At 45.5% G+C, this 21,401-nt stretch overlaps 9 protein-coding genes across 9 annotated transcripts; 4 read left to right on the top strand and 5 right to left on the bottom strand.

The window, feature by feature from the left end:
- Positions 1-494: 494 nt before the first annotated feature.
- On the top strand, positions 495-5,264 carry FOMMEDRAFT_87264 (competence/damage-inducible CinA family protein; the record flags this gene model as incomplete). Its single annotated transcript, XM_007267248.1, has 3 exons — positions 495-751; positions 4,916-5,041; positions 5,096-5,264. 3 exons carry the CDS (start codon positions 495-497, stop codon positions 5,262-5,264), a joined length of 552 nt encoding a protein of 183 aa, XP_007267310.1.
- Positions 5,265-5,334: 70 nt separating this feature from the next.
- FOMMEDRAFT_134544 (uncharacterized protein) lies at positions 5,335-6,195 on the bottom strand (the record flags this gene model as incomplete). The annotated part of the gene is made up of 2 exons (XM_007267247.1): positions 5,335-5,397; positions 5,461-6,195. The coding sequence occupies 2 exons, from the start codon at positions 6,193-6,195 to the stop codon at positions 5,335-5,337; spliced, it is 798 nt and encodes a 265-aa protein (XP_007267309.1).
- A 368-nt stretch (positions 6,196-6,563) lies between these two features.
- On the top strand, positions 6,564-7,986 carry FOMMEDRAFT_20670 (uncharacterized protein). The gene is made up of 5 exons (XM_007267246.1): positions 6,564-6,906; positions 6,968-7,056; positions 7,124-7,281; positions 7,337-7,450; positions 7,525-7,986. The coding sequence occupies exons 1-5, from the start codon at positions 6,588-6,590 to the stop codon at positions 7,592-7,594; spliced, it is 750 nt and encodes a 249-aa protein (XP_007267308.1). The 5' UTR covers positions 6,564-6,587; the 3' UTR covers positions 7,595-7,986.
- Positions 7,987-8,556: 570 nt separating this feature from the next.
- FOMMEDRAFT_157026 (uncharacterized protein) lies at positions 8,557-9,106 on the bottom strand (the record flags this gene model as incomplete). The annotated part of the gene is made up of 3 exons (XM_007267245.1): positions 8,557-8,852; positions 8,910-8,990; positions 9,052-9,106. The coding sequence occupies 3 exons, from the start codon at positions 9,104-9,106 to the stop codon at positions 8,557-8,559; spliced, it is 432 nt and encodes a 143-aa protein (XP_007267307.1).
- An 807-nt stretch (positions 9,107-9,913) lies between these two features.
- Positions 9,914-13,497, bottom strand: FOMMEDRAFT_141122 (uncharacterized protein). Its single transcript, XM_007267244.1, has 3 exons — positions 13,214-13,497; positions 12,548-13,121; positions 9,914-12,486 (listed from the first exon to the last, which is right to left on the bottom strand). Exons 2-3 carry the CDS (start codon positions 13,027-13,029, stop codon positions 10,836-10,838), a joined length of 2,133 nt encoding a protein of 710 aa, XP_007267306.1. The 5' UTR covers positions 13,030-13,121; positions 13,214-13,497; the 3' UTR covers positions 9,914-10,835.
- Positions 13,498-14,241: 744 nt separating this feature from the next.
- Positions 14,242-15,684, top strand: FOMMEDRAFT_157023 (uncharacterized protein; the record flags this gene model as incomplete). The annotated part of the gene is made up of 1 exon (XM_007267243.1): positions 14,242-15,684. The coding sequence occupies one exon, from the start codon at positions 14,242-14,244 to the stop codon at positions 15,682-15,684; it is 1,443 nt and encodes a 480-aa protein (XP_007267305.1).
- Positions 15,685-15,890: 206 nt separating this feature from the next.
- Positions 15,891-17,551, bottom strand: FOMMEDRAFT_108903 (uncharacterized protein; the record flags this gene model as incomplete). Its single annotated transcript, XM_007267242.1, has 6 exons — positions 15,891-16,194; positions 16,314-16,380; positions 16,485-16,581; positions 16,652-16,681; positions 16,734-16,892; positions 16,974-17,551. The coding sequence occupies 6 exons, from the start codon at positions 17,549-17,551 to the stop codon at positions 16,064-16,066; spliced, it is 1,062 nt and encodes a 353-aa protein (XP_007267304.1). The 3' UTR covers positions 15,891-16,063.
- An 86-nt stretch (positions 17,552-17,637) lies between these two features.
- Positions 17,638-18,221, top strand: FOMMEDRAFT_168484 (uncharacterized protein; the record flags this gene model as incomplete). The annotated part of the gene is made up of 4 exons (XM_007267241.1): positions 17,638-17,685; positions 17,737-17,792; positions 17,875-18,103; positions 18,156-18,221. 3 exons carry the CDS (start codon positions 17,638-17,640, stop codon positions 18,086-18,088), a joined length of 318 nt encoding a protein of 105 aa, XP_007267303.1. The 3' UTR covers positions 18,089-18,103; positions 18,156-18,221.
- Positions 18,222-18,499: 278 nt separating this feature from the next.
- On the bottom strand, positions 18,500-19,789 carry FOMMEDRAFT_86787 (uncharacterized protein; the record flags this gene model as incomplete). The annotated part of the gene is made up of 7 exons (XM_007267240.1): positions 18,500-18,825; positions 18,898-18,985; positions 19,052-19,111; positions 19,172-19,273; positions 19,332-19,410; positions 19,476-19,677; positions 19,735-19,789. Coding segments are annotated over 7 exons (912 nt in total), but the record flags the coding sequence as incomplete, so codon positions are not given.
- Between the last annotated feature and the right edge of the window lie 1,612 nt (positions 19,790-21,401).

The raw sequence follows: 21,401 nt of genomic DNA, 5'->3' as shown, positions 1-21,401 counted from the left end.
TTTGGGTCCCCTCTACACTGTTGCTGACAATTTTACAACAGTCAGATTGGGCATGTGAACAGTAAAGAGAATCAGAAGTGCTACAGTTAAGTGCTCATTACTTACTACCAGTTGCTCATCTTTAACCTTATGTGCTGACAAGGAGACCATGACTACTGACTAGTACTGTGGATAAATTAGCAGACACATTAAATATAGCGAGAAACCAGCCTTGACCACGAGGTAATGAGGTTGCACGTCATTCGTATCGGAAAGGCATCCCTTATAGGATATGAGACTCAAATATAATCCGATTTCGTGGTCAGCATGCAAGAAAGTACTACTATGGTGAGAATACAGGAATGCAATAAACCTTATGCTGACAAATTCGACGTCATCAAAGTAGTCTCATCTCATTGACTCTCAAGCTTATCAATCCACGAGTCTCGACATCTTGCTCCCAGCCAGCGACCCTACCTTGAGCACAAGTATCAAAAGTCAAAGAATACGGGAACATGAACACAGAATCAACTTCATCATCATTATTCCCACCCGCTCCACTTCGACCACTCCTAACCACGATCGCCGCACTCCTCACAGAGCGCAAACAAACAGTCGCAGTAGCTGAAACAGCTGCAGGCGGTCTCATATCCGCCTCACTCCTCTCCATCCCAGGCGCATCTGTGTATTACCGTGGAGGACTTACACTATACACCCTTCCTTCTAGGATTGCGTATGCTGGATGGACGGAGGAGAGTTTGAAGGGTTATGCGTGAGCATGACATTGCCCATCTCAATTCTGTTGCGCGTTGTGAGTTGCGAGGAAGCTCGGCTTGCAGAAACCCCTGAAAGAAGTGATGCCGAGCACCCTCACAACTGCAAAGAATTGATGTGATCGACTTGTGCATAGCTTGTCGATCATTAAATGTAGTTAAATTAATGTTAAATAATAAAAATTTGTAAGCCTACCATAAACAGTAAAAAGTGAGAGGAGCACCAGGAACAAGAGTAAGACATCGCAAAGAATACAGCGAAAAACAGTCATTTTTTCATTCAGACAATTCCCTATGAATCCTGAGCAGTCTCAAGACCCATTTAGGGCCTCTTCTCAGCCTCAAACTCCTGTAATCCCATTTAACTCATCTCATGCACATACATATACACAACCATCTTTCACCCAGACTCAGTTTTCGGCTGGGTTTTATGGGCCTGTCACCCCGAGCCCAATCTCGCATTCACAGACACCTGAGCCTGACTGGCCAGACACAGCTCAAGCACTTCATTCAATGGCAATGGCTCCAGCACACCCATATCCGATGCAATCCATGCATCAGCGAGCTCAAGTACTTCCTCAAGTCGTTTCCCCCAAGGCAGAAGAAGCACCGAAGGTAAATCCTAAGGCACAGACGAAGAAGACAGGAAAGGGTTCTAGGTCTGGAAGGAATGCACGCGCTTCTGGTATATCGGACACCGATGTTGATGAGAAGGTCAAAAATGAGGGCGAACTTGTTGTTTCGGGGGCAACAAAAGCAAAATGGGACGAGGGAACCACTCTCAAGCTTGTTGAGTTTGTCTGCTCACCGGAGAATTGGAATAAGGTCTCAAACAGTTTGAGTAAAATTATGCTGAAGGTATGTATTTCTTCAGGTCTTGCTCACAATATTTGCTCCTCACCTTTGCAATTTTTCTCAAGGCTTCTCAAGTTGTATTCGACAATCAGTACACTCCAGCACAGTGTACGACCAAATGGAACATTATATTTCGGTTGTACAAGGAAACAAGGCGTATGTATCTATATTTCTGTGAGCATATACTCTGCTCACCTTTTTTTCAGGGTTTCTTAATCACACTGGCAGAGGAGATGGTGATGTGGATCCAGATGATGATGACTTGATCACAGTTGATATAAACGAATGTACTGGTTCTGATATCGAGGGGAACAAAGAGGAGGTGAAAAAAGAGGAGAAAGGAGAGAAGAAACTGAAGAAAAAGAGAAAACAGGCTGGTATGCAATTTGCACCAGCTACCATGATCAAGTTCTCACAGGGCCCTATCTACGCAAAAATCTTGAGCGTGTAAGTGTCCAGAAGACCTTGATGAAGCCATTTATTGAGCTGCTCTGTGCTGCTCTCGAACTTCTACCCAATAGCCATCCTAATCGTTCCTTGTCTCTAAGCAAGCTTGCAATCTCTGTACAAACTTGATTGACTTACTCACTTGTTCTTTCACAGGGCAGAGGGCCAAGCAGATATCATCCAGGCAATAGAATTTAGTTCTTCTTGTTCCCCAGAAGAAATCGACGAAGACATCAAGAAAAACGAAAAGAAAAGAAAACAACCCGATACTACAACTGAAATGAACGACATACTTTTTCAGACCCTGCAAAACATGACGGAGAGTCAGAGCAAGACTGCACGATTGGAAAAAGAAAGGTTTGCATACCAGAAACAGAGGGACAAGATGGCAGATAAGTGCACTAAAATGGAGGAAGAAAGAATGCATATTGAGAACAAAACAGCTATTCTTTGTAACAAGTGTGAACGTGAGGAGATGCAGCTCTCGAAGCTTGATAATTACTGGAGGCTCAGGGATTCCAATGATCCTATCGAACGTGCACTAGCAAAGGCTCTCAGTGAGGAAATACTAGCAGAACAGGCAAAAGAGCACAGTGAATAAGGGGTGTGTTATAACTTTACAGTCACCTTGGCAAGGAAGCCATTGTAAAACGAACTATAAGTATTGTATCCCATCATATATTTCAGTACAGTCAAGTAGTTGATATCATAACCAAATATATTAAGCGTTCTACGTTTCCGATCCTTTAGGGAATCTTCTTCCGTCTCAGTAACTGCGGAGGGATTAACGTATGCGTTCTAATGATACTGCGGTAGGATCACTCTTTGTACGCGTCGTAATAACAATACCGTGTATCCATCCATATCAATAAAGGTGTATCTATCTTGTCTACACGGCCGTATCTACCGACTGTTTAACTTTAAGCAGTCTATGTTTCCAATCCTCCAGGGTATACCATGTCAAATAATACGCTGTTGTTCCATAAACTCCATAATTCGCTTTCTGCAGTGTATTCCTGCTTCGTGCAACTCTCCATTGTTGAAGGCATTAATTTCACGCTGTCGAACTCGTGCAACATCGTCTAGTTCTGCCACATCAATACTGTGATCGTCAAGTCCGTTATAGCCCTCGATTTCCATTGGATTGTCTCTAAGATCGATGAGTATGTTATGAAGCACCATTAAGGCTTCTACAGCCAAATACATGTGAGTTAAATCATAGCCTGGAAAATTGCAAAGGCTAGGGAACCTGCCTTTGAGCATACCAAAAGTATGCTCAATGGCAATCCTACAATGAGACAGCTGCCAGTTGAATTTACGGCGACGATTCTTCTCAACTGGATCGGGCGTGAGGTCACATTCGGCAAACGGACAGATAGTAAATTGAGTAAGGGGATATCCTAATGACAGCAATGCAAGAATGCGAGTGAGCATTGCACATTGAGATATAAAGCTGAGAGAAGACGGACCTTTGTCTGCCAAGAGGAATTCACCCTTGGAAAAATGCGCAGCTTTCTTCTTCCACACTCCGGACTCTCTGAATATCGTTGTATCCTGCACGTTTCCCGGCCAGCCCAAGTCATATTCCAGGAAACGCATCGAGTTGTCACAAATCCCCTGAACTGCAATCTAAAACCGTAAAAAGACAATATAGCTGAGTATTTGTTGTATCATACACAGAATAGTATACGAAAACAAACATCTGAATAAGTAGTACAAATGCTGACCAGCGAGGAGATAATCATATTCGAAGGCACGGACCAACTCACCGAGTAATATTTCTTTCTGCAAAAGTACAGGTCTCCATCTTTCCGTGGCCTATTAGCAAGACAGATGAGGGTGCCGTCTACCATTCCTATGCATCCTGGGAAGCCTTCTGCTGTCATCCGCTCCTTCATTTCGACCTTTTCTGCTGGATTGGGCCAATGTAGATAGATAGGACGTAGAGATCGAAGAGCCTTGATGACTCTCTTGCAGTAGAGGTAGACAGACCCATGAGCAATTGATGCTTGTTCAGCTGCTTTGTCAGTAGGATCGGATCCATAGCGCAGCAAGAAAACAGCAAGTTGGTGCCATACAGGAGCCTGGGGTTTCTTTCCAGTAGGCACGAAGACTTCATGATTTTTGATTAAGTCATGTATGCGATCAAAAGAAGTACGGTCGACTCTGGAATAGATCATATGTGAGTGCAGTGGCATGCATATGATTCATAACCTTCAAGACGCACCTGAAGAATGACTTGAATATCCTTGGAGATACGTTATGCAGGATGTTATCCAGGTAATCTTCGGAATGCACCATGTTGTATGGGCCACGGATGCTTGGACGAATGCGAACGAGCTGCTGGGAAGCGAGGTACATAAGAAGAACAGCGTGAAGCCGTTCTGCATCTGTCTTTGCAAGGAGAAGAATAATAGCAGTAATAAGACCACAGGTTTGAGCTTGCTGCATAGGCATAGATCTGACTGGTGGCATGACTTAAAGGTGTTTGGATGAGCAATAAAAGAATGGAGAGCGTAAGATATGCAAAAAAATATAGTGTATATGCATAGACGCGCATCTTTCTGCACGGTCACGAGACCGTATTCTTCTTTTTCGTCGATCACACAGCGTAAATCCTTCAAGAAGTACAACTTTTTTTCAAACTCCGCTGACTCACAAGCACTCTGGAGTGCTTGCGAGTTTTTGTGAGCTGTTGCGCGGAAATGATCTACATATGGACTAATTACACCCGATCTCCATCTCGGCATTCCGGCAATCTTGGCTTTCATCTTACATGCCGCGCGCAACTCACAACTCGCAAGAGAATTGAGATGGGCTATTAATTATTAATTGAATATGCGTGCTCATGTGACGTGAAGCGGACCGACGCCGGAAATCGTTGCTGGGCTCGCGAAGAACGCTCGTGAGAAGCTTGATGCGACATATGCCATCGGAGAGTCTGGGACGGCGGGTCCGACTGGTGGCACGACGAGGAACCGTACCCCGTAAGCAATGCAGGCACTTCAGCCCGCTGCAATTGACCGACTAGTTCCTTATAGTGGTTATGTCGCCCTAGCAATTGCCTCAGCGGACGGAACCGTAACCAGGGAAGTCGAGACAGGCACTGCAGAGCGAGATGTCAATATGATCAAGTTTGCAGAAGCAGCGCTCAAGCTCTTCCTGGAGGTGGTGCAGGGCGAAGTAAAGGTCGAGAAAGCAAGTCTGTAAACGTGATAAGAAAGGTGAACGACAATTTATATATGTAAACGAACAAGAGAACGAGGGAACAGGCGACGCTCTAAGTACGCAGCCATGCCGTCTTCGCCAGCTTCTTCTGTTTTTTCCTCTCCTTGAACGTCTCCTATAAATGGATAGTATTCGTAACCGTTAAATTACACAAGGAGTAAAATAAAACGTTTCTTACCAAATCTTTCTTTGTTGGTTTCTTCCTCTTCTTTCCCGCCTCTTCCTCTTCTTGTCTCTGCTCAACATCTTGTTGCCATGCATCCTGGTCAAAGTAAAAACTATTCATCCGCTTCATTCTCTCGTATTCCGACACGTGTTCGGGATTGCGTGCATCAGGCTTTGCAAATGCCCCAGTGTGGGCGTTAAACTTTGCCGTGTAATTGAATGCTGCAGGCTGCGAAGGTCCTGCTACAAGGGTTGGATCGAGAAAGGCAAGCTCGGGATCTATGCCCGCTGCGGCGGCAGCCTCTTGGGCGCTCAGCCTTGCAGCGGATGAGGCAGAAGCGGAGGTGGCAGCGGCTGAAGAAGAGTCTGACACGAGCGGGTTTGTCCAAGTCGTTTCGTTCGTGCGCGAGTTGTAGAAGTAGTACATCCCATGTTGGGGAGACCAGATAGCTTGCCAGTCGCCATTTACATGAGCGTTTGTCGCTACTGGCTGGGTTAAACCTTCTGGATTATCAGTACTGGAGGGGGGCTCAGCTGCTTTTGCGTCGTCTGATGTTAAAGGTTCTCCTGGTGGACCAGCGGGTGTATCCTCCTCAGATGGTCGAGACTGCGACGCGCCGGACTCGGACTCTGGCGATTCACTCTTTTCCCGGCTACCTTCTTCCCGCTCCTCTGCCGTCGAGACCCTTCTTGAGGATAATGGCTCTGGCGACGACTCTTTCGAGGCACCTCCTTCACTGCTGGACATGGTGGATGGTGACAAGGAATGAATAGTTATTGATCGGCACGCCTAATTGGGAGGCTTACTTAATTGTATCTCGGCATGTTCCGTAGGGCTCAGCTGGCCCTGTACTTTGTCTTCGGCAGCGCATTCACTCAGCTCAGAGTCACCGCGTCTCGCGACCGCACCACCAAAGGGACATCACCGACGACGACAAGCGCGTTTCTTCACCGGCAACAAGGACAGACGCGAAAATCTTGTGCAAAATGACCGACAGGCCTCAGCATATCACGCTTCCACCTGCGACCGGACTTCGGTCTGCTTTAAAGCAACCTCAGACACCTATACGCACACCCGCTTCTTCGTCCTCAGTCGCCTCATCCCCCAGGTCACCGCCCTCCGACACCAACCTTGCAGCAATGGCCTCACAACAACTCCTTGGTGTCCCTCTTCTCCCTACGTCGACGGGCTCATCAAGTACTTCCGCCGTATATGGCGCCTCGGGCTACACACCCAAAGTTTCCTTTGACACCTTCGAGAATCCCGCTGCTCCGATGTTTAGCTTCACGCTACCGGTCAAATCAGACGGATACAAGCGGAACCGAAGTACACGCGTGTTTCTTGTCGCTGCAAGTCCAGATGAGAGTGGCACTGAAGCTTTGGATTGGGTGATGGAGAGTTTGGTTCAAGATGGGGACGAGCTCATTGTATTTAGAGGATTTGATACAGAGGAGCTCGGTAAAATTCTTTTTGCGTTGACTTGCAAATTGCGGACTGAAATTTATTTTCCGATTTCTAGACAGGGATCATGAAGTCGTTCGAGAAGAAGCCCGTGAACTTCTGCGACAAGTGCAACGGTTGAACACGGAATATGATCCCGACCGAAAGGGAAGTGTTATAATACTCACTCCCCATTTACCAACTTAGAACTCCCCGTTTTCACTCTCATATGCAGATTTCTATAATCGTTGAATTTATTGCTGGAAAAGTCACAGAAACGATTGAACGGCTCATCGCTCTGTACAGGCCAGACTCACTCGTCGTTGGAACCCGTGGTCTACGAGGTGTCAAAGTCTTTGGTGCCGCCTTTGGTGGGATGGGCAGCGTATCAAAGTAGGGATACCATATCTTGTCACCAGATTTGCGCTAATTAACGCATGTTTTGTAGATACTGTCTTTCGCACTCTCCTGTACCAGTCATCGTCGTCCGTCCAGAGCGGAAGGTTCGCAAAACGATGATGAAGCGGCGTCTTAACCCGAAGCGCGGAACGCATTTTGAAGAGTAAGCTCTAATCATCATTCATTTATTGCAATTACGTACGATAAACTGATGGTATTAATGAATGCATTTTGTAGTAAGACATTCTTGTCCGAGACCAACTCGGTACAAAGTCCAGCCGTCACTCCGTTGCCAACTCGTCAATAATATGTAGCAGGGCCAAGAGCAAAGTTGCACCACCGCTGAGGGAATTACGTTCGCAGTGTTTTCCTTCTTGCGTTTGCCAAGCCATCGGGAGTTACAATGCGAGTGTATACGGATGTTAGAAGTTCTGGTTAATTTGCTACGACAGTTGCTCGTTGCATTGATATCCCCTTTACCCTACATGGACTCCTTATTTGTGTTAATCAAGAAAATTATAAAGCCAGCCTTGATGGCGGTGTATAGTAGATTTCTGATGTCCCTTTGTATTTAATCTTGATAGATAAATCTAACGTAAACCAGTACTTGGCGTTTCCATTGGCAGATAGCACTTATCGGACTTTTGTCTTCTGTTTAAGTAAACATGGAAGTAGCGATTCTAACATTCTCTCATAAACACTAGAGCACAAAGGGATATCCTTGTACAGTAAAAAGACACAGACACCTGGGCTGATATCCTAATGAACATTAGATCAAGTTCATACTCAGTCAACCATGGACACTGGAGCACAATACTCAGGGATTGTGCTCCACAGGAAATTGCCAAGGGACTAATAGAGACAGGTCAGCAAGTCAACAACAGATGGGAATATAATCAAGACAGGTTACTTTTTTTAAAATAAAAAAAATAAGGAGGCTGAGAAATAAGAAAAATCGAGTCGAAAGCCCAAAGGTGGTGCACATAGCCTCAGAAAGCTGGGTGGAGAAAGTCTGTCTTGACAATAGTGCAACAGTGTTTCATAATTCCTTTAGTCAGTCATTATACTGTATAAAATCAAGCTTTAAATATCTCTTCTTTGGCAGCACTTTAGAACAATCTCTTTTGTAGCATCAATATTGTTCCTTATTGATATCTATCTTTATTGTTTCTATCTAAATACTCTCATTCACTATTATATATTGATTTCATCATTAAGTCAACAACTCGAAAGACATTATGTAGTCTGCTACTGGGCTTCTCCCAGTAATCAACGAGCTGAATGGCGGCTTGATGATGGACCTGCCTGATCTCTTTCTCTCTGTTCCCTTTCTGCCTTTTCTTGTGCGAGTTTCTTTTTCCTAATCTTTTCGTCCATTTGGCGAACCTCTCTTGAGTTCATTGCTGGGAGGAATCCGTCAAGAAATGTCTGCCAAGTTTCATTCAGTGGGACATTTCCATGCTCATCTGCTTGTATCTCAATCTTCTTTATAGTTCTCTTAGATCCTGAGAGTACTTGGTTGGCTCTGGTTGCAAGCCCACTGGACCCCTCTGGTCTCAGCATTTCTTTGGAGCGAAGTCACCAATGTTGCTTAAGTTATAATCAGTAAACAATGCACTCACTGACAACATATTTGGTTGGCGGTGCTCCGACAACGTCTACAACCTCCTTGATTTCAATCGAGCATCCAACATTCTCAATAGCTACAGGTTTTTATATATGCGTGAGTATTTTTAGGGAAAAGAAGTAGAGCGAATTATATACCTGAGCGTACAGATGAATCTCGCAAGCATCGCTCAATAGTCTCTCTGCCAGACATACTTCAGGTCCTGAGTTCTTGTTAGTTTAGTCTCTTAAGCCGACAGATAACGCACCTTTTATATCTTTCAAGCAGTACTGAAACAAGGCACAATATAATGTCAATTGAGTACTAGTAGTGCAAGTAGAGTTCCATCATTTCCATCATTTACTGAAACCAAAATTTGGCTTATCTCTATTCCTTTGTAACCCATACTATTAATAAGTTACAAATCAGACAATTTCAACCAATGAGACACACTTGTAATAAGTCAAATTAAATTTGTACTTTGCAAAGTATAAGTATATTCTGCACTGTCTGATATATTGAAACCAATTTTGCTTCTCTCTGAAACAGGATCATTGCCTACATCATTCTGGCGGAAACAAAATCAATCATCAAAACATGTCTCATGTTTTATTTGCTTGCTGTAAAATTTTGCACCTGGTTGTTAATGATATTAAGTGTTAATTCTTATGTTTTCAGACAAAACATTGATGCATTGTCAGCAATATTGTAAAATCAACGCCACATATCTACTAAATTTTGTTACTATGTGCGTGTTTCAGATTTCTCAACGGTGGACTATCTCAATGCATCTATCCAGATTTGATTTTCCTCCTAGAATATATTGCATTGACAAACTAGGAGCTCACTCCATCTTCATAACTTTTCAGACTGTAAAGTAGCTATCAAGCGCTACTAAGCAGAAACTAATACTGTCCCTATTGTGTAAAATAGACAATTAGGGCAACCTGTTCAGTGTGAGAACGTGAATTTCTGCTTGAAACTCTCTTTCATTTCGATTTTGATGAGTTGACAGGTACTATCTAAGTATGTATACACGGAAGGGACTCTTGGACCAAAAGTATAGGCCGGAAGGGTAATTAAGGAGAGACAAGGTAAATAATGAAATAACGAGTGCCATTGCAGTGGAGCATCGAACTTTGCAAGTGAAATCAGAGAGGACTAATTCCTATTGGAGTCTGAGGCGAGAATAAATGAAGGAATATGAATAAGTGGCGGGTCGAGGACGGTGAATGCATCGGGAGACCAGATTGAGAATGCGAAAGTGCAATAAGATAAAAATTGAAGTGAACATGCAAGGAGCGGTGCCATTGGAAAAAGAGAAAATGCAATTGAATGACGGCATTGATATGCAGGGAAGAGACAGTCATGAGAATGCTGGGATTTTGATTGAGTGATTGCTTCCAAAAAGCTTGAAAGAAGAACAAAAAAAGAAAAGAACGAGAATGAGAATGAGAACTGCTGTTCAAGGAGCGTGACCAATCGATGAAAACAGAACAGACCAGAAATTGCCTTGGGTTCGCCTTTAGCGAAGTCGACTAAAACACGAGAAAGAAAGAGAGAATGAGCGCGGTTGGGGAAAGCAATGAGAGGCTTGACAAGGGACAGTGATACGGGAACAAGAACAAGATTATGCAGAAAGCGAGCGAGCGACGAGCTACGCGTATGCGTAAGAGGCTATTAATAGGAATAAAAATAAGATATCAAAAGGCCGATGGTATGATAAGAACTCCGTGGAGATTTGCTTGGGAGATGATGAGTGATGAGGAGAATGCAGATGGTGATGGAAGATCGTGACCTCGAAGAAGTGCGATGATGAGTTGACTGGCGTAAAGATGTCCAATTCGGCGTTGAGTCAGATTTGGTCGATTAACTTGCTTGGAAGGTAAGACGGATAAGCGAGGATGAACACTGCGAGAGAAAATATAGCGAAGGAGAAACACTATCGGGCGAACGTCTTCCTCCTCGCATGCATTATCAAGCTCGGGACGATGCCTTTCCCTCTGCCCACACCAATTGACTCTCGACTCGGAGTGACATGTCGACACTTGCACGCCTCCTCAAAGCACAACGCAGGCGCAGACGCATCGCATGGTGGTTCGAACGCATCCCCCTCTTTGAATGCATGCATCGACGATGGCTGAGATGCATGGCCAAACTCTACATCTTCGAACTCGGGATCGACGTCGGAGGAGTTGGGTGAAGGCAATAATGAAGTAGACGAAGAAGTAGAAAGGGAAGAGAATAGACTAGGCAAGTCGTCCGATGAGCGTGAACAGGCGTACGGAGCCATACCTCCGGCGTTCTGCGGTTCAAAGATTTCAGCCTCCGAATCTTCGCTTTCGCTCTCTTCTCCACCTCCGAAAAGCCGACTCGTATCTTGCGGACCAGTCGAGCAGAAGTCTTCCACCGATTCCGTCTGTGGAAAAGGTACGCAACCTGCTTGTGAGGGGACGACGAATGCCGATGCAAGGACAGGCACAGAAATGGTTCTCGATATCCGCATCTGCCCCGGTGCTGGCAAACCAGCGTCTCGGCGTCTCGGCGTACGAGGAACTCCAACTCTTCCATGCGCGTGGATATTCTCTCCTTCGACACTCACTACCCAGGACCATCTAAGACCACTTCCTCTCATCGGCATATTAAGGCCCTCTCTCAGTCCGACGTCGACATTTGCAGCACCCATTAGCTGCCTACAGCTCCATGCCCGCCTTCGACTCTTCCTCTCTAAAGTTGCGAGAACCGCGCTCCTTTCTTCCCCTTGAGCTAGCGTAAAGGAAGAATTCCGAGAGATCAAAGCGCGCAGCCGGACAGTACTCGCATGCAACAGCGCGTATTCATGCTGCTGAGCTTGCTGCTGTGTTGGTTGCGCTCGTTGTTGTAGATTCTGAGGGGGTGGGGCTGGACGCCTGGTTAGTCGCCTAGATTGAGGCCTTGAACGTGGCTGTAAAGGCGATGGAGCGGAAGAAGGTACAGTAAGGGGTGATGCGGGCCTAACGATTCCACCCTCATTCTCTATAGCAGCATTCTCCTTCTCTTGCGAAGAACTAGTGCAAAGTAGAGGATACGCTGGCAACACGTCGCGCGGAGTATGGGCCGATACTGAGCTTGCTTCGGTGTCAGCGCTGTCTGACGTACTCTCTGCCGTGCCGGTCGCACTCGATGTTTCCTCCTCTTCGTCGAAAGGAGACTCTGAAAGCGCAGATGGCGACGTACGGAGCTTTCTCGGACCTTGATGAGAGTTATATGTCTTCACAGAAGATTCGGAACTAGAGGAGCCAAGCTCCACTCCGAGCAGGTGCATGCGTCCTTCGATACGCTTCAATATACTATGCAGATTCCAAAGCACGTAGTTTGCCGCAGAAACACCTTCCGTATTGCTTTTGCACACTGAAAGAGGCGAGTCGGAAGCAAGGGCAAGGAGAACGTAACGTCTATAAATATCGACCAATGCGGCACGTGCCTTGCGCCGCAAATAACGAGAGGACTGAGGCGGTTCCGGGGGAGGAGGTGCAAGTTCCAAAGGTGCTATAGATCGTGGGGGCACAAGAGACGGTAGGGCTGCTGGAGGAATATGCGAAGGAACAAATGATCTATATACGATACCGAAAATTCAGAGTCGAATTTGTTTATGAATGAAATATATGCACTTACGCGACCAGCGACATCAATAAACTCCTTGATTTCTTATGTTTCCCCTTCGCGGGTGGCGCACTCGGAGAGGCCGGCATGCGCTCCTGCGCCGCTTGGGCCTCGGCAGCAACCTGTATCGCCTGCGCACGGCGCTGCTCCATCTCTGCGGCTACACTGCTCTCACCAACGTCCTCCATCACTTCCCTTAACGCTTTCTCTAGCTTCTCATCTGCCAGGGGCCACTCAGTGCTTGTGCCATCGACAAAGATTACAGACACGCTCTGCGCCGCGACACTGAACGTGACTTCGTGTAAAAGGCACGCCGCCCAGACAGCCTTGTCGAGGGCGTGGATGCACTGTGGCAGCTCCAGCTCGTCATGTAGAATGTGTTGCAATTGTGCGGTCCACGATGGGGGAAATGGCACACCGTCTGGTAGGTTGCCAAAGGCAAGAGTGAAAAGGATGGTCGGAAGCGGAGGTTCCGGCACGAGACGCAACAACATCGCAGCAAAACCGAGTGGAGAGGTGGATAGCCGCCTTCAGGAGGTCAAATTAAGAGTAAAAGAGACGTGTCTCCCGACTCCCTTTGTGCACGCTGCAGTTTGAACCAGTCACGCGATGGTAAGGGCGGAAGTTAATTAGCCACGACGCGCTAGCGTAACGAAATGGATGACATTTTTCACGTACCTCACTATTAAAGAAACCGTATCGGCTCGCGTGTACGGATATTATATCTGTTGAGTGATGTCGGGGGAGGAAAGAGAGGGAGACGAGGTGACTGGAGTGAAGGGCAGGGGTATTTATTATATCTAATTCAGATTTTATGTAACGTATTTCCAAAGTTCTGACGGCGATGACAGCTAGATATTTCGTTGTCTTCGGCGCACCGGAGCAAACTGAGGTCAAGACTAAATTAGGAAGGGAAGTATTGTTAAAAGAGAGGGGTGTGGCCTCGATAAAGGAGAGTAGCGGGTCGGACGAGGACGACAGAGCGGGAAGAAAGACGGAACAGAAAGAAGGAAGGCGCATTGGTCGGCTATTGGTCTATTATTATGTAATATGTTCATCTGATCTCGTCTGATGGTCGATCCCAGTAAGGTTTGGTTCCGTGGCTCAGGCTCTTTCACACGTCCAGTACTCACAACGTGTACGAGACCAGGTAATGCTAAATCTGAAACGTTGCTTTGCCGTACGTGATACTGGCGGTAAATGCATGTCTGTCCTAGCAACAAAGCACATCGGATCGCGTCTACAAGCAAGTCTTCACGCTCAGCTAGTCTTTTGCTTCCCGGCTCTGGTGGTCTCCTGAATCACCCATGAAGCCAAATCAAAGACCATTGGTATTCTAGTGCTTAGACTTGACACTTGGTCGCTGGGGTACCGTATACACTCTGAGAAATCACCCTCGCTTTGCACATGGGCCTCCCAGCTCCAACGTGTTGCACTGACGCATCATCATTCCTCGGGCCACGGCCAGCGGTACATTACCCCAGGTGCGTTGCCCATGGCCCCGACTAACCGCTCTCATCTCCCTCAAAATACGCATGCCGGCCCACCCCTTCCTGGCCACGAACTTTCCCCCCTCTCGCTTTCTCAACGACTAAGCTTAGGTGCTGGCCACTAATATTTTGACCACTTAATCGATATTTACCTTCTAATTCCACCCTGGTTTACGCTTTGGCTGCCACAAGAAAGACATGCTTCTCTGTGGCTTCATGGCGTCTTTCGCGGCCGACAGAGTCTATAAAGAGCGCATTCTGCGTCGCTCGTCTTCGCTCGTTTCTATTGACTCACTCGCTACTTTACTAAACGCTCCTGCGTTCATCGCTTTTAAGGAAGGCGATCACTCGATAAAGAAGATGGGAGCACGTCTTAGGAAGAAATCCATTTCGATGCCCAAGGCGAAGACGGCTACGTCGTATTCCACATCGTCTACATCCACCGCTCCAGCACCGCTCCCAGCACCGTCTATCTCACCTTCCCGCCACCATTCCATCTCGTCCGCATTGCACAACGTCGCATGTCTACCACGCAAGGCTTCCCGCCTCATGTGTATCGGTGATCCCTCTGACCCGAATGTGTCTAAGGTCAGACGAGAGGGTACTCGGAGAGAAAACGTATCTGGAGCAGAACGGGCAAGCGTCGTCCATCACGCAGGTTCAAACTCGGGTTCAGATACTTCTTCCGTATCCAACTCCAGGCCTGCGTCGGAATCGAGTGGGTACAACGCGAGTTCGAGCTGTGTGGCTTCGCATACTGCACCGACTACCCCCTCGTCAACGTCTATCTCGGAGCAGCACAAGCATGGGCAGAATCAAGTGATGACGGTTAACGCGGGACCTATTATCTCACCGGAGGAGCTTGCACGCGCTTTGTCGTGTCAGTCGATTATTTCGTCAGCGCAAGACTCGTCAAAGCAGGCTTCGTCCGCACCACAAAAGCTTACGGGGAACACGGGGGCAAACTCAAGCTTAAAAGCGGCACCGGTAACGAACGTGAAGTCCATTCCCTCGAATACAAAGTCGAAGAACGTCCATAATCTCCAGCTTTCTTCGCGCAACGCTAATCACGGTCCAAACAAAAGCAACGAAGTCACGTATCCTACCCCCGAAGAAGATCCGATACCCAGCCCTCGTCCGCTCTCCCCACCACCGGAGCATTTCCGTCGTCGCGAGCGCGTGCTCAGCGCGTCGGGACAGAAGGGTCCATATGCATCCCCTATACACTCTCCGGATACGTCGCCGAGCTTTAGAACGCTGCCGTTGATGGGTGACGATGAACGTGCGTACGACGCAAAATCCGTGGACGGAGGACTACAGCAACCACAGCCACTAAGACTGCATAATCTCCTCTCGAGCGAGTCTCTTATCGAGACACCTTTAAGTCTGTACAACGGAGAACTCGATCAGGACTCAGACAGCAAACCCACCAAAAGCTCGCATAAGAGATCCAGGAACAGCATTGACGTTTCTGTGAACTTGAATGGAGGCAAAAGCAGAACGTCCACGAAAGACTTGGGGAAGCATTTTGGTGTTCCCGCCTCCGCTTTGCCTCTTGGTACTGCCAAAAGTGCTAAGCCTGGTCCAGGGGGGGCAGAAGGGTGTCCAGACCAGAACGGCTCAAGTGCGGAATGCAAAGAGCGTTCTGGGTCTGGATGACCCACAGACTCTGCGACGTGTCTTCTCGCGCTGACTGCTAGGAACGTGTCGAACAAAGTCACTTACAATATACACTAATAATTACCCCCCTTCAGTTCGTTATCTCACTTCTGTTTCTTGCTATATACATAAATCCATTGCGTATAGATCACTATCTTAAATTTTACTACTTCGGATTTCATCATATTACAACCTATTTCTCTTCACCCCTCTATACACTACTTGTACATCATCCCCGTATTTCTTGCCTGTTGCACCCATCAATGCCTTGTTGTCACCTTGATAAATTACACCAGATTTAATTCAAACTTGTATATTTCCTTTGCCTCTTATTTGGCTGTGAGAACAATACCTCATCCCTGAGTCATGTTTATCCCATTCAAGCGTGTGGTGCAGATTGAGCCCAGAAAGAATAATCATACCTCCCATGTAGGCGTGTGACAATCTCTAAATAGTTGGGTTCCGTCTCTGGTGTGATGTAGCCATGGCGGATCATGAAATCGACAAGGACTACAATCATGACGGAATTCGAAAAGACAAGACAAGCGAGTTATCATTAATTGAAGGGCAGGGAGGAAAAGTAAGAGGTTAAGTAGATGATGACGCAGGAGAGCACCGAGTGGACAGACCTAAAGCACAGTTTGGTTTGAAGAGTTCTTGATGTATCCGAGGGATAATATCCTTTAGTGACAAAAGCTAGTACAAGTAGATAATCAACCGACAGGTCCACACCACTTTCGAATACACGAGGGGCTGTCGAGTGGTATTTTGAATATGCAGAAATGATGAATGAAACGTACCTCGAAGGTCTCCACTTCACCATCCAGAGGCAGTGGACGAAACCTCTCGAGTTCGGCTCCCGTTGCTGTTAATGGAATTTCTAGATCATATACATATCTAACAATACGTGGAAAAGAACGTTGGTCACCACTAATGTGAAAAGGGAGCTTTTAAGATTGTTACTAACTCAACTTCTGGCTGGAGCCATTTCCCTTTCCTGATTTAGAACATCAGGATGAAGCAACTTGCACTGTATTGAAATCACTCACTGGAAGAAATAGGAAGTTACTCCTACTGTGCGAGCATGTTTGCGAACAATGTCTTCTGCGAGGCTCGCCTCTTCCATGGACTCCTTTACTATTGTTTCGAAGGGCGACATGCCGGCTGAGATTCCGCCTGCAACGCTGTTGTCCAGCATGCCGGGCCATCTGATTTAACGATAAATAATCTCAGAGCCCGTCCTCACGGAAACGTATAAAACTATGTATGCAAGAAGTGAAGACACATACGTCTGCTTTGTCTTTGCACGTGTCGGCACCCAAACCATAATTTCTCCATCTTTCGTCCGCTGAAATACTGTCATGTGTGCACCATACGTTACAATTCCGAACAACGCTGCAGCAGAACGCTCAATTGTGCACATAATATTTTCAGGAGTCAATCCACAAAATGGAGTCTTGTATATCGGATATAATTCGTTACGCCATTTCCGACCACCGATCTCCTCTGCGAATATTCCATTATTTCGCCAGTAATTGCATGTGGCGGCGAGTGCGGCGGAGCGCGATGTATTATCTGCGAGGTGCGGTGCGAAGTGTACATGTGTTATACGTTCCTTGTGAGGTTGATTTGGATCTTGGCTGCTAGATGAAGATGTTATGAAGTCCCAAGAAGGCTTTCGTCCTTCATTCCGTGTGGTAGCGTTGTCCAATAGAAGTGCATGGACGACTTCAGGCCAGAGTAGCCCGATGGGTGAGGCCAGTGAGCTTGGATCACCTGAGAAACAGAAAAGAGCTAGCTCATCCCGATGATTTGAGAGCTTGAAGTTATCACAGCGTTCTATAACGTTTATGAAAGAATTTGACATGGATGTCCAATGTCAAAGTAGCGAAGTTAGTGCACGTGAGAAACAGCACGATCGGCATCTTTGCTTCCTTTGCTTTCGCTTCCATCATGTCATTCCTTACGGGCACTTTGTCGGGCGCCCTGGTTGCCGGTGGTGTATGTTTATAATTTTATCAGACATGTTTGGGATGGACTCAGCAGTAGCAGGTCTATTATGGATTCTCAAACCTAATCAAATCACAAACCGAAGCGCACCGCACAGAGTCAGTTTAACTCAGTTGTCCTCTTACTTCTCGATCCCGCCGTTTCTCAGTGACTTTGTACTAACATGTTTGAATCGTTAAGCATGCGCGTCCTTGCGCACACGTTGACTGCACCACCGCGTGTACCCGGACCCCCGCCCGCCGCAGAGCGCGTTGCACAGAGACCTATGCGCTCGCTACTTGAGCGTCGTTGGAACGAACAAGTAGAAGGGATTTTCAAAACATTCTGGAGATGGGAGAAAGACGCGATGGGCGTTGGGAGAAAATGGCTATACGGTTCTCCTGCATCATCATGACGCATCGTATGATAGGTAAGCTACATAAATGGTCATGTATCCGTATGGTATTAACTCGGGGTTATAGACATTCATTTTACTTTTACTTTCTTTCGTTGTAGTTTATTACAGAGAACGAAGGTGCAAGATCGGCTACTCTATTTCAGACATTCGAAAGAGCGTAAAATTGATTACGAAGAATTACCCGATCATGACTGGAAGAAGCGGGACATCCAGTTGGCATAAGCAAGAAAGTTGGCATGAAACATGCTGAACTCGGGAGTAAAAGTGGATTGACTAGAATTTGTATTGCGATTATCTCTCAGGATTGCCAGGTGAGTTGCAAATGCTGACCACGCCATATGTCCTGTGTTGTTGCGATGCTGCCTAATTATCCTAAGTAACAAGTATGAGCATATTCACTGAGTCACTTTAACAATATAAATGAAGTCCAACCATTGATGCAGATGCAGCAGTATCATCTGAAGTCTGGTCTTCACTACGAATGCCTCTCAGGATAATTGTGGAATTAAGACTCCTTGAAGTTTCGCGCAAGGCGAACTCGGTACGGGTAGCATTGTCCAAATTACCGTCTGATATGAAGGTAGAGTCCATTTGACTACCAATACGTAGGCGACTATTGAAAATCACCAGAAGAGAATTGGAATACAGTTTAGCCCGGATAATAGAGAGGCAGACGGAGTAGGTCAAGTGAGGAAAGGCGAAAAACATGGCCACTTCGGCAAGTGTCAGTGTAGCTAAGTGTAATATCAAAAAAAAAATAGATTAGTATTTGAATAATGAAAGGAATATATTATTGAACTGAATACCCGTCAAAGTGCCAGTCTTGATTATCAACCGAATAAGCTTCGACACTAATGCGTGGGTTGCATGCGTCCCAGAGTCGCAGCGTCGAAGCTGTTTAGAAAAAGGGAGAAAGCATAATGAGAAGAGCATACAAAGAAGCGTCGGATGTCCACTAACGAGCACTGTCATCGACGCAGCGATGGTAAAATCACACAAAGCACTCCCAGAAAACCAAATCTAAATAATATAGAAGGGACATAAATCAACAATTACATATGAGCCATTTGACATACTCACCGTGGTAGCAATAAATGCTTTGGATTCTACCAAGACGTATGTTGCAGCTCGATGAGCCTGTATACCCGCGGCGATACCAGCAGTTGCTTGAGTGAGTGCAATCTGATGAAGATGTATCTCAGTCAGATCAGTCGTGGCTCAGAGATCGAATAATCCATACGACGGAGATCCCGAATGTAAGTAGTTTCGACCTGGACAAGATAAAGATCCGGTACGTGTAGCTTAGTTGTGCAGCACAGCTTACTGTGGGTGCAATGGCGATTGGTCAGGGGTGCATCACATTACCCAATTTGCATTGAAGGACGGGCCTATACCACATAAGACGGGTATAGCAAGCCAACTTGTCTGCACCGCGTCCAGAGCATCCACATGTCCATACTTCTGAGCATACATAAAGAATGCGTCGTGCGTCACGAGGAAGGTTTGTGCAACTTCCGCTAAGTAGATTGTGTAAACGAGGGCTTTGAACGCTATCCGGTCCCTTGGAAATGCTAAGTGGTAGAGATCTTAAACGGAGTGATTCGGTGATTCTGAGAAATCCAATATCCTAGGGTGCAACGTACAAACTTGAACAGTCAAGATTCCAAAGAGGCCCCAGTGAAAGAAATCAGCCAGCAGCTATAGCGAATGTCAGCTAGTATAAGGAGGACATTCATAAGCCGTGTACGGACTATTGGGCCAGCTCTGACTCGAAAGCGAAGGTGAAGATATCGGTAGAGGTCCTAAGTCACAGCATCTTCCATACTCACAAGGTTACTATGTCTGACGGGATTGCAGAAGTAGACATGGTAAGAATTGTCTCTCAACGCTTCCGAGGCGTAATTGGGTAAACGGTAAACCGAGATGCACCGTTATATACTGTTCCAAGAGGCAACTCCAACAACTCCAAACACAAGCTGGAGGTATCACTGCTCCATGAGGAAAGATGATATAGCAGCGGCTTGCCATGAAAAGAACTACAATGGGAATAGGTAACTGCTGAAACAAACAGAACTCTTAGTTCCATTATAAGAACAGGCACGTGGGTTCGAAATTTGACCAACAGTATCAGTCTAGGTGCTTAAAAGGTTACCTAGAACTGGTTCAACTTGTGGAAATTTATGCAAGATGAGTGGAAAATCCTACTTGAATATAAACACTCTGAATTATTTGGCTGGTTGAGTTGTCGCTCAAAGCATAACTGTGCTGGCAAGGATGGCTTGACACCATACGCTGTCTCCTATCCGGAACTTTTCAAGTCCTAGTTGGACTAGCATGACGGGAAGATGGCTGTGCCGTCGCTGTTCTTTGCGGCACTGTAAACTAAAGGCCTGTGTGTTATGTAAGGCGTACAGTTGTTTTCAAAAATGATGTCACACACAGATTTCACGTGTTTTGGTCACACTTTACTAAAAGTAAGAAAAACTAAACAAAAAACCTATTTTCTCTATAAATACAAAGTGTTATATAGTCATTAAACATTCAAAAATTATCTTTCAAATAAGAGCTCTATTATATGTAAGAAATTAAGCAATTTTATTTGTGCATATTAATCTATAAGTCTGAAAACAGTACTTGTCATTGTGTCAATGTATAAAACTATTTTCTAATTGAAAACTGTATTCTATGTAAGTCTTTCTAAGTATTTTTTTAATAAAGAATAATACACATGAATACTTATTTCTATAGAAATAGTAATTCTGAGCAAGAATTATATTAAAACAAACACATTTTCTTTTGAATTACAGCTGTTTTCAAAATACCTGGCACTGATGTGGTTTGTGACATTTTGTCACACTAAACATGTCAGAATACAAAATTTACTATAACTCAATCAATACTCAACCATTTTGTGTGATTTAAGTTGCTAAATTCATTAATATAAAATATCTTTCATATTCCAACAAAAAAGGAGAGAATTGAGTAAAAACTGGCTGAGATACAGTACAAAATGTGAATTTTCTATGTAACACTCATTTTTATTTTTTCTCTGAATCAAAACTAGATATATAAGCTTGGAAAACTGTTTATTCTAGTTGGATACATTAATACTTAATTTACATAGTCAATTTTTTGTGAATAGATTACTTATTCTGCTTTACTGAGAGAGGGCTAAAATGTGTAAAACTAACTATTTTACTTTATTCCCCCCCACACTCAATAAATTATTCTTGACCTCAAACTGTATTCCTAAATTAAATATAAGTGTATTAGAGTAGTTTACAACAAGTTTCATGTTAATATGTTGAGA

This window comes from Fomitiporia mediterranea, assembly GCF_000271605.1.
Source record: "Fomitiporia mediterranea MF3/22 unplaced genomic scaffold FOMMEscaffold_7, whole genome shotgun sequence".
Lineage (NCBI taxonomy): Eukaryota > Fungi > Basidiomycota > Agaricomycetes > Hymenochaetales > Hymenochaetaceae > Fomitiporia > Fomitiporia mediterranea.
Note: the sequence above shows the minus strand (reverse complement) of the source record. Positions and strands in the feature narration are given on the sequence as shown.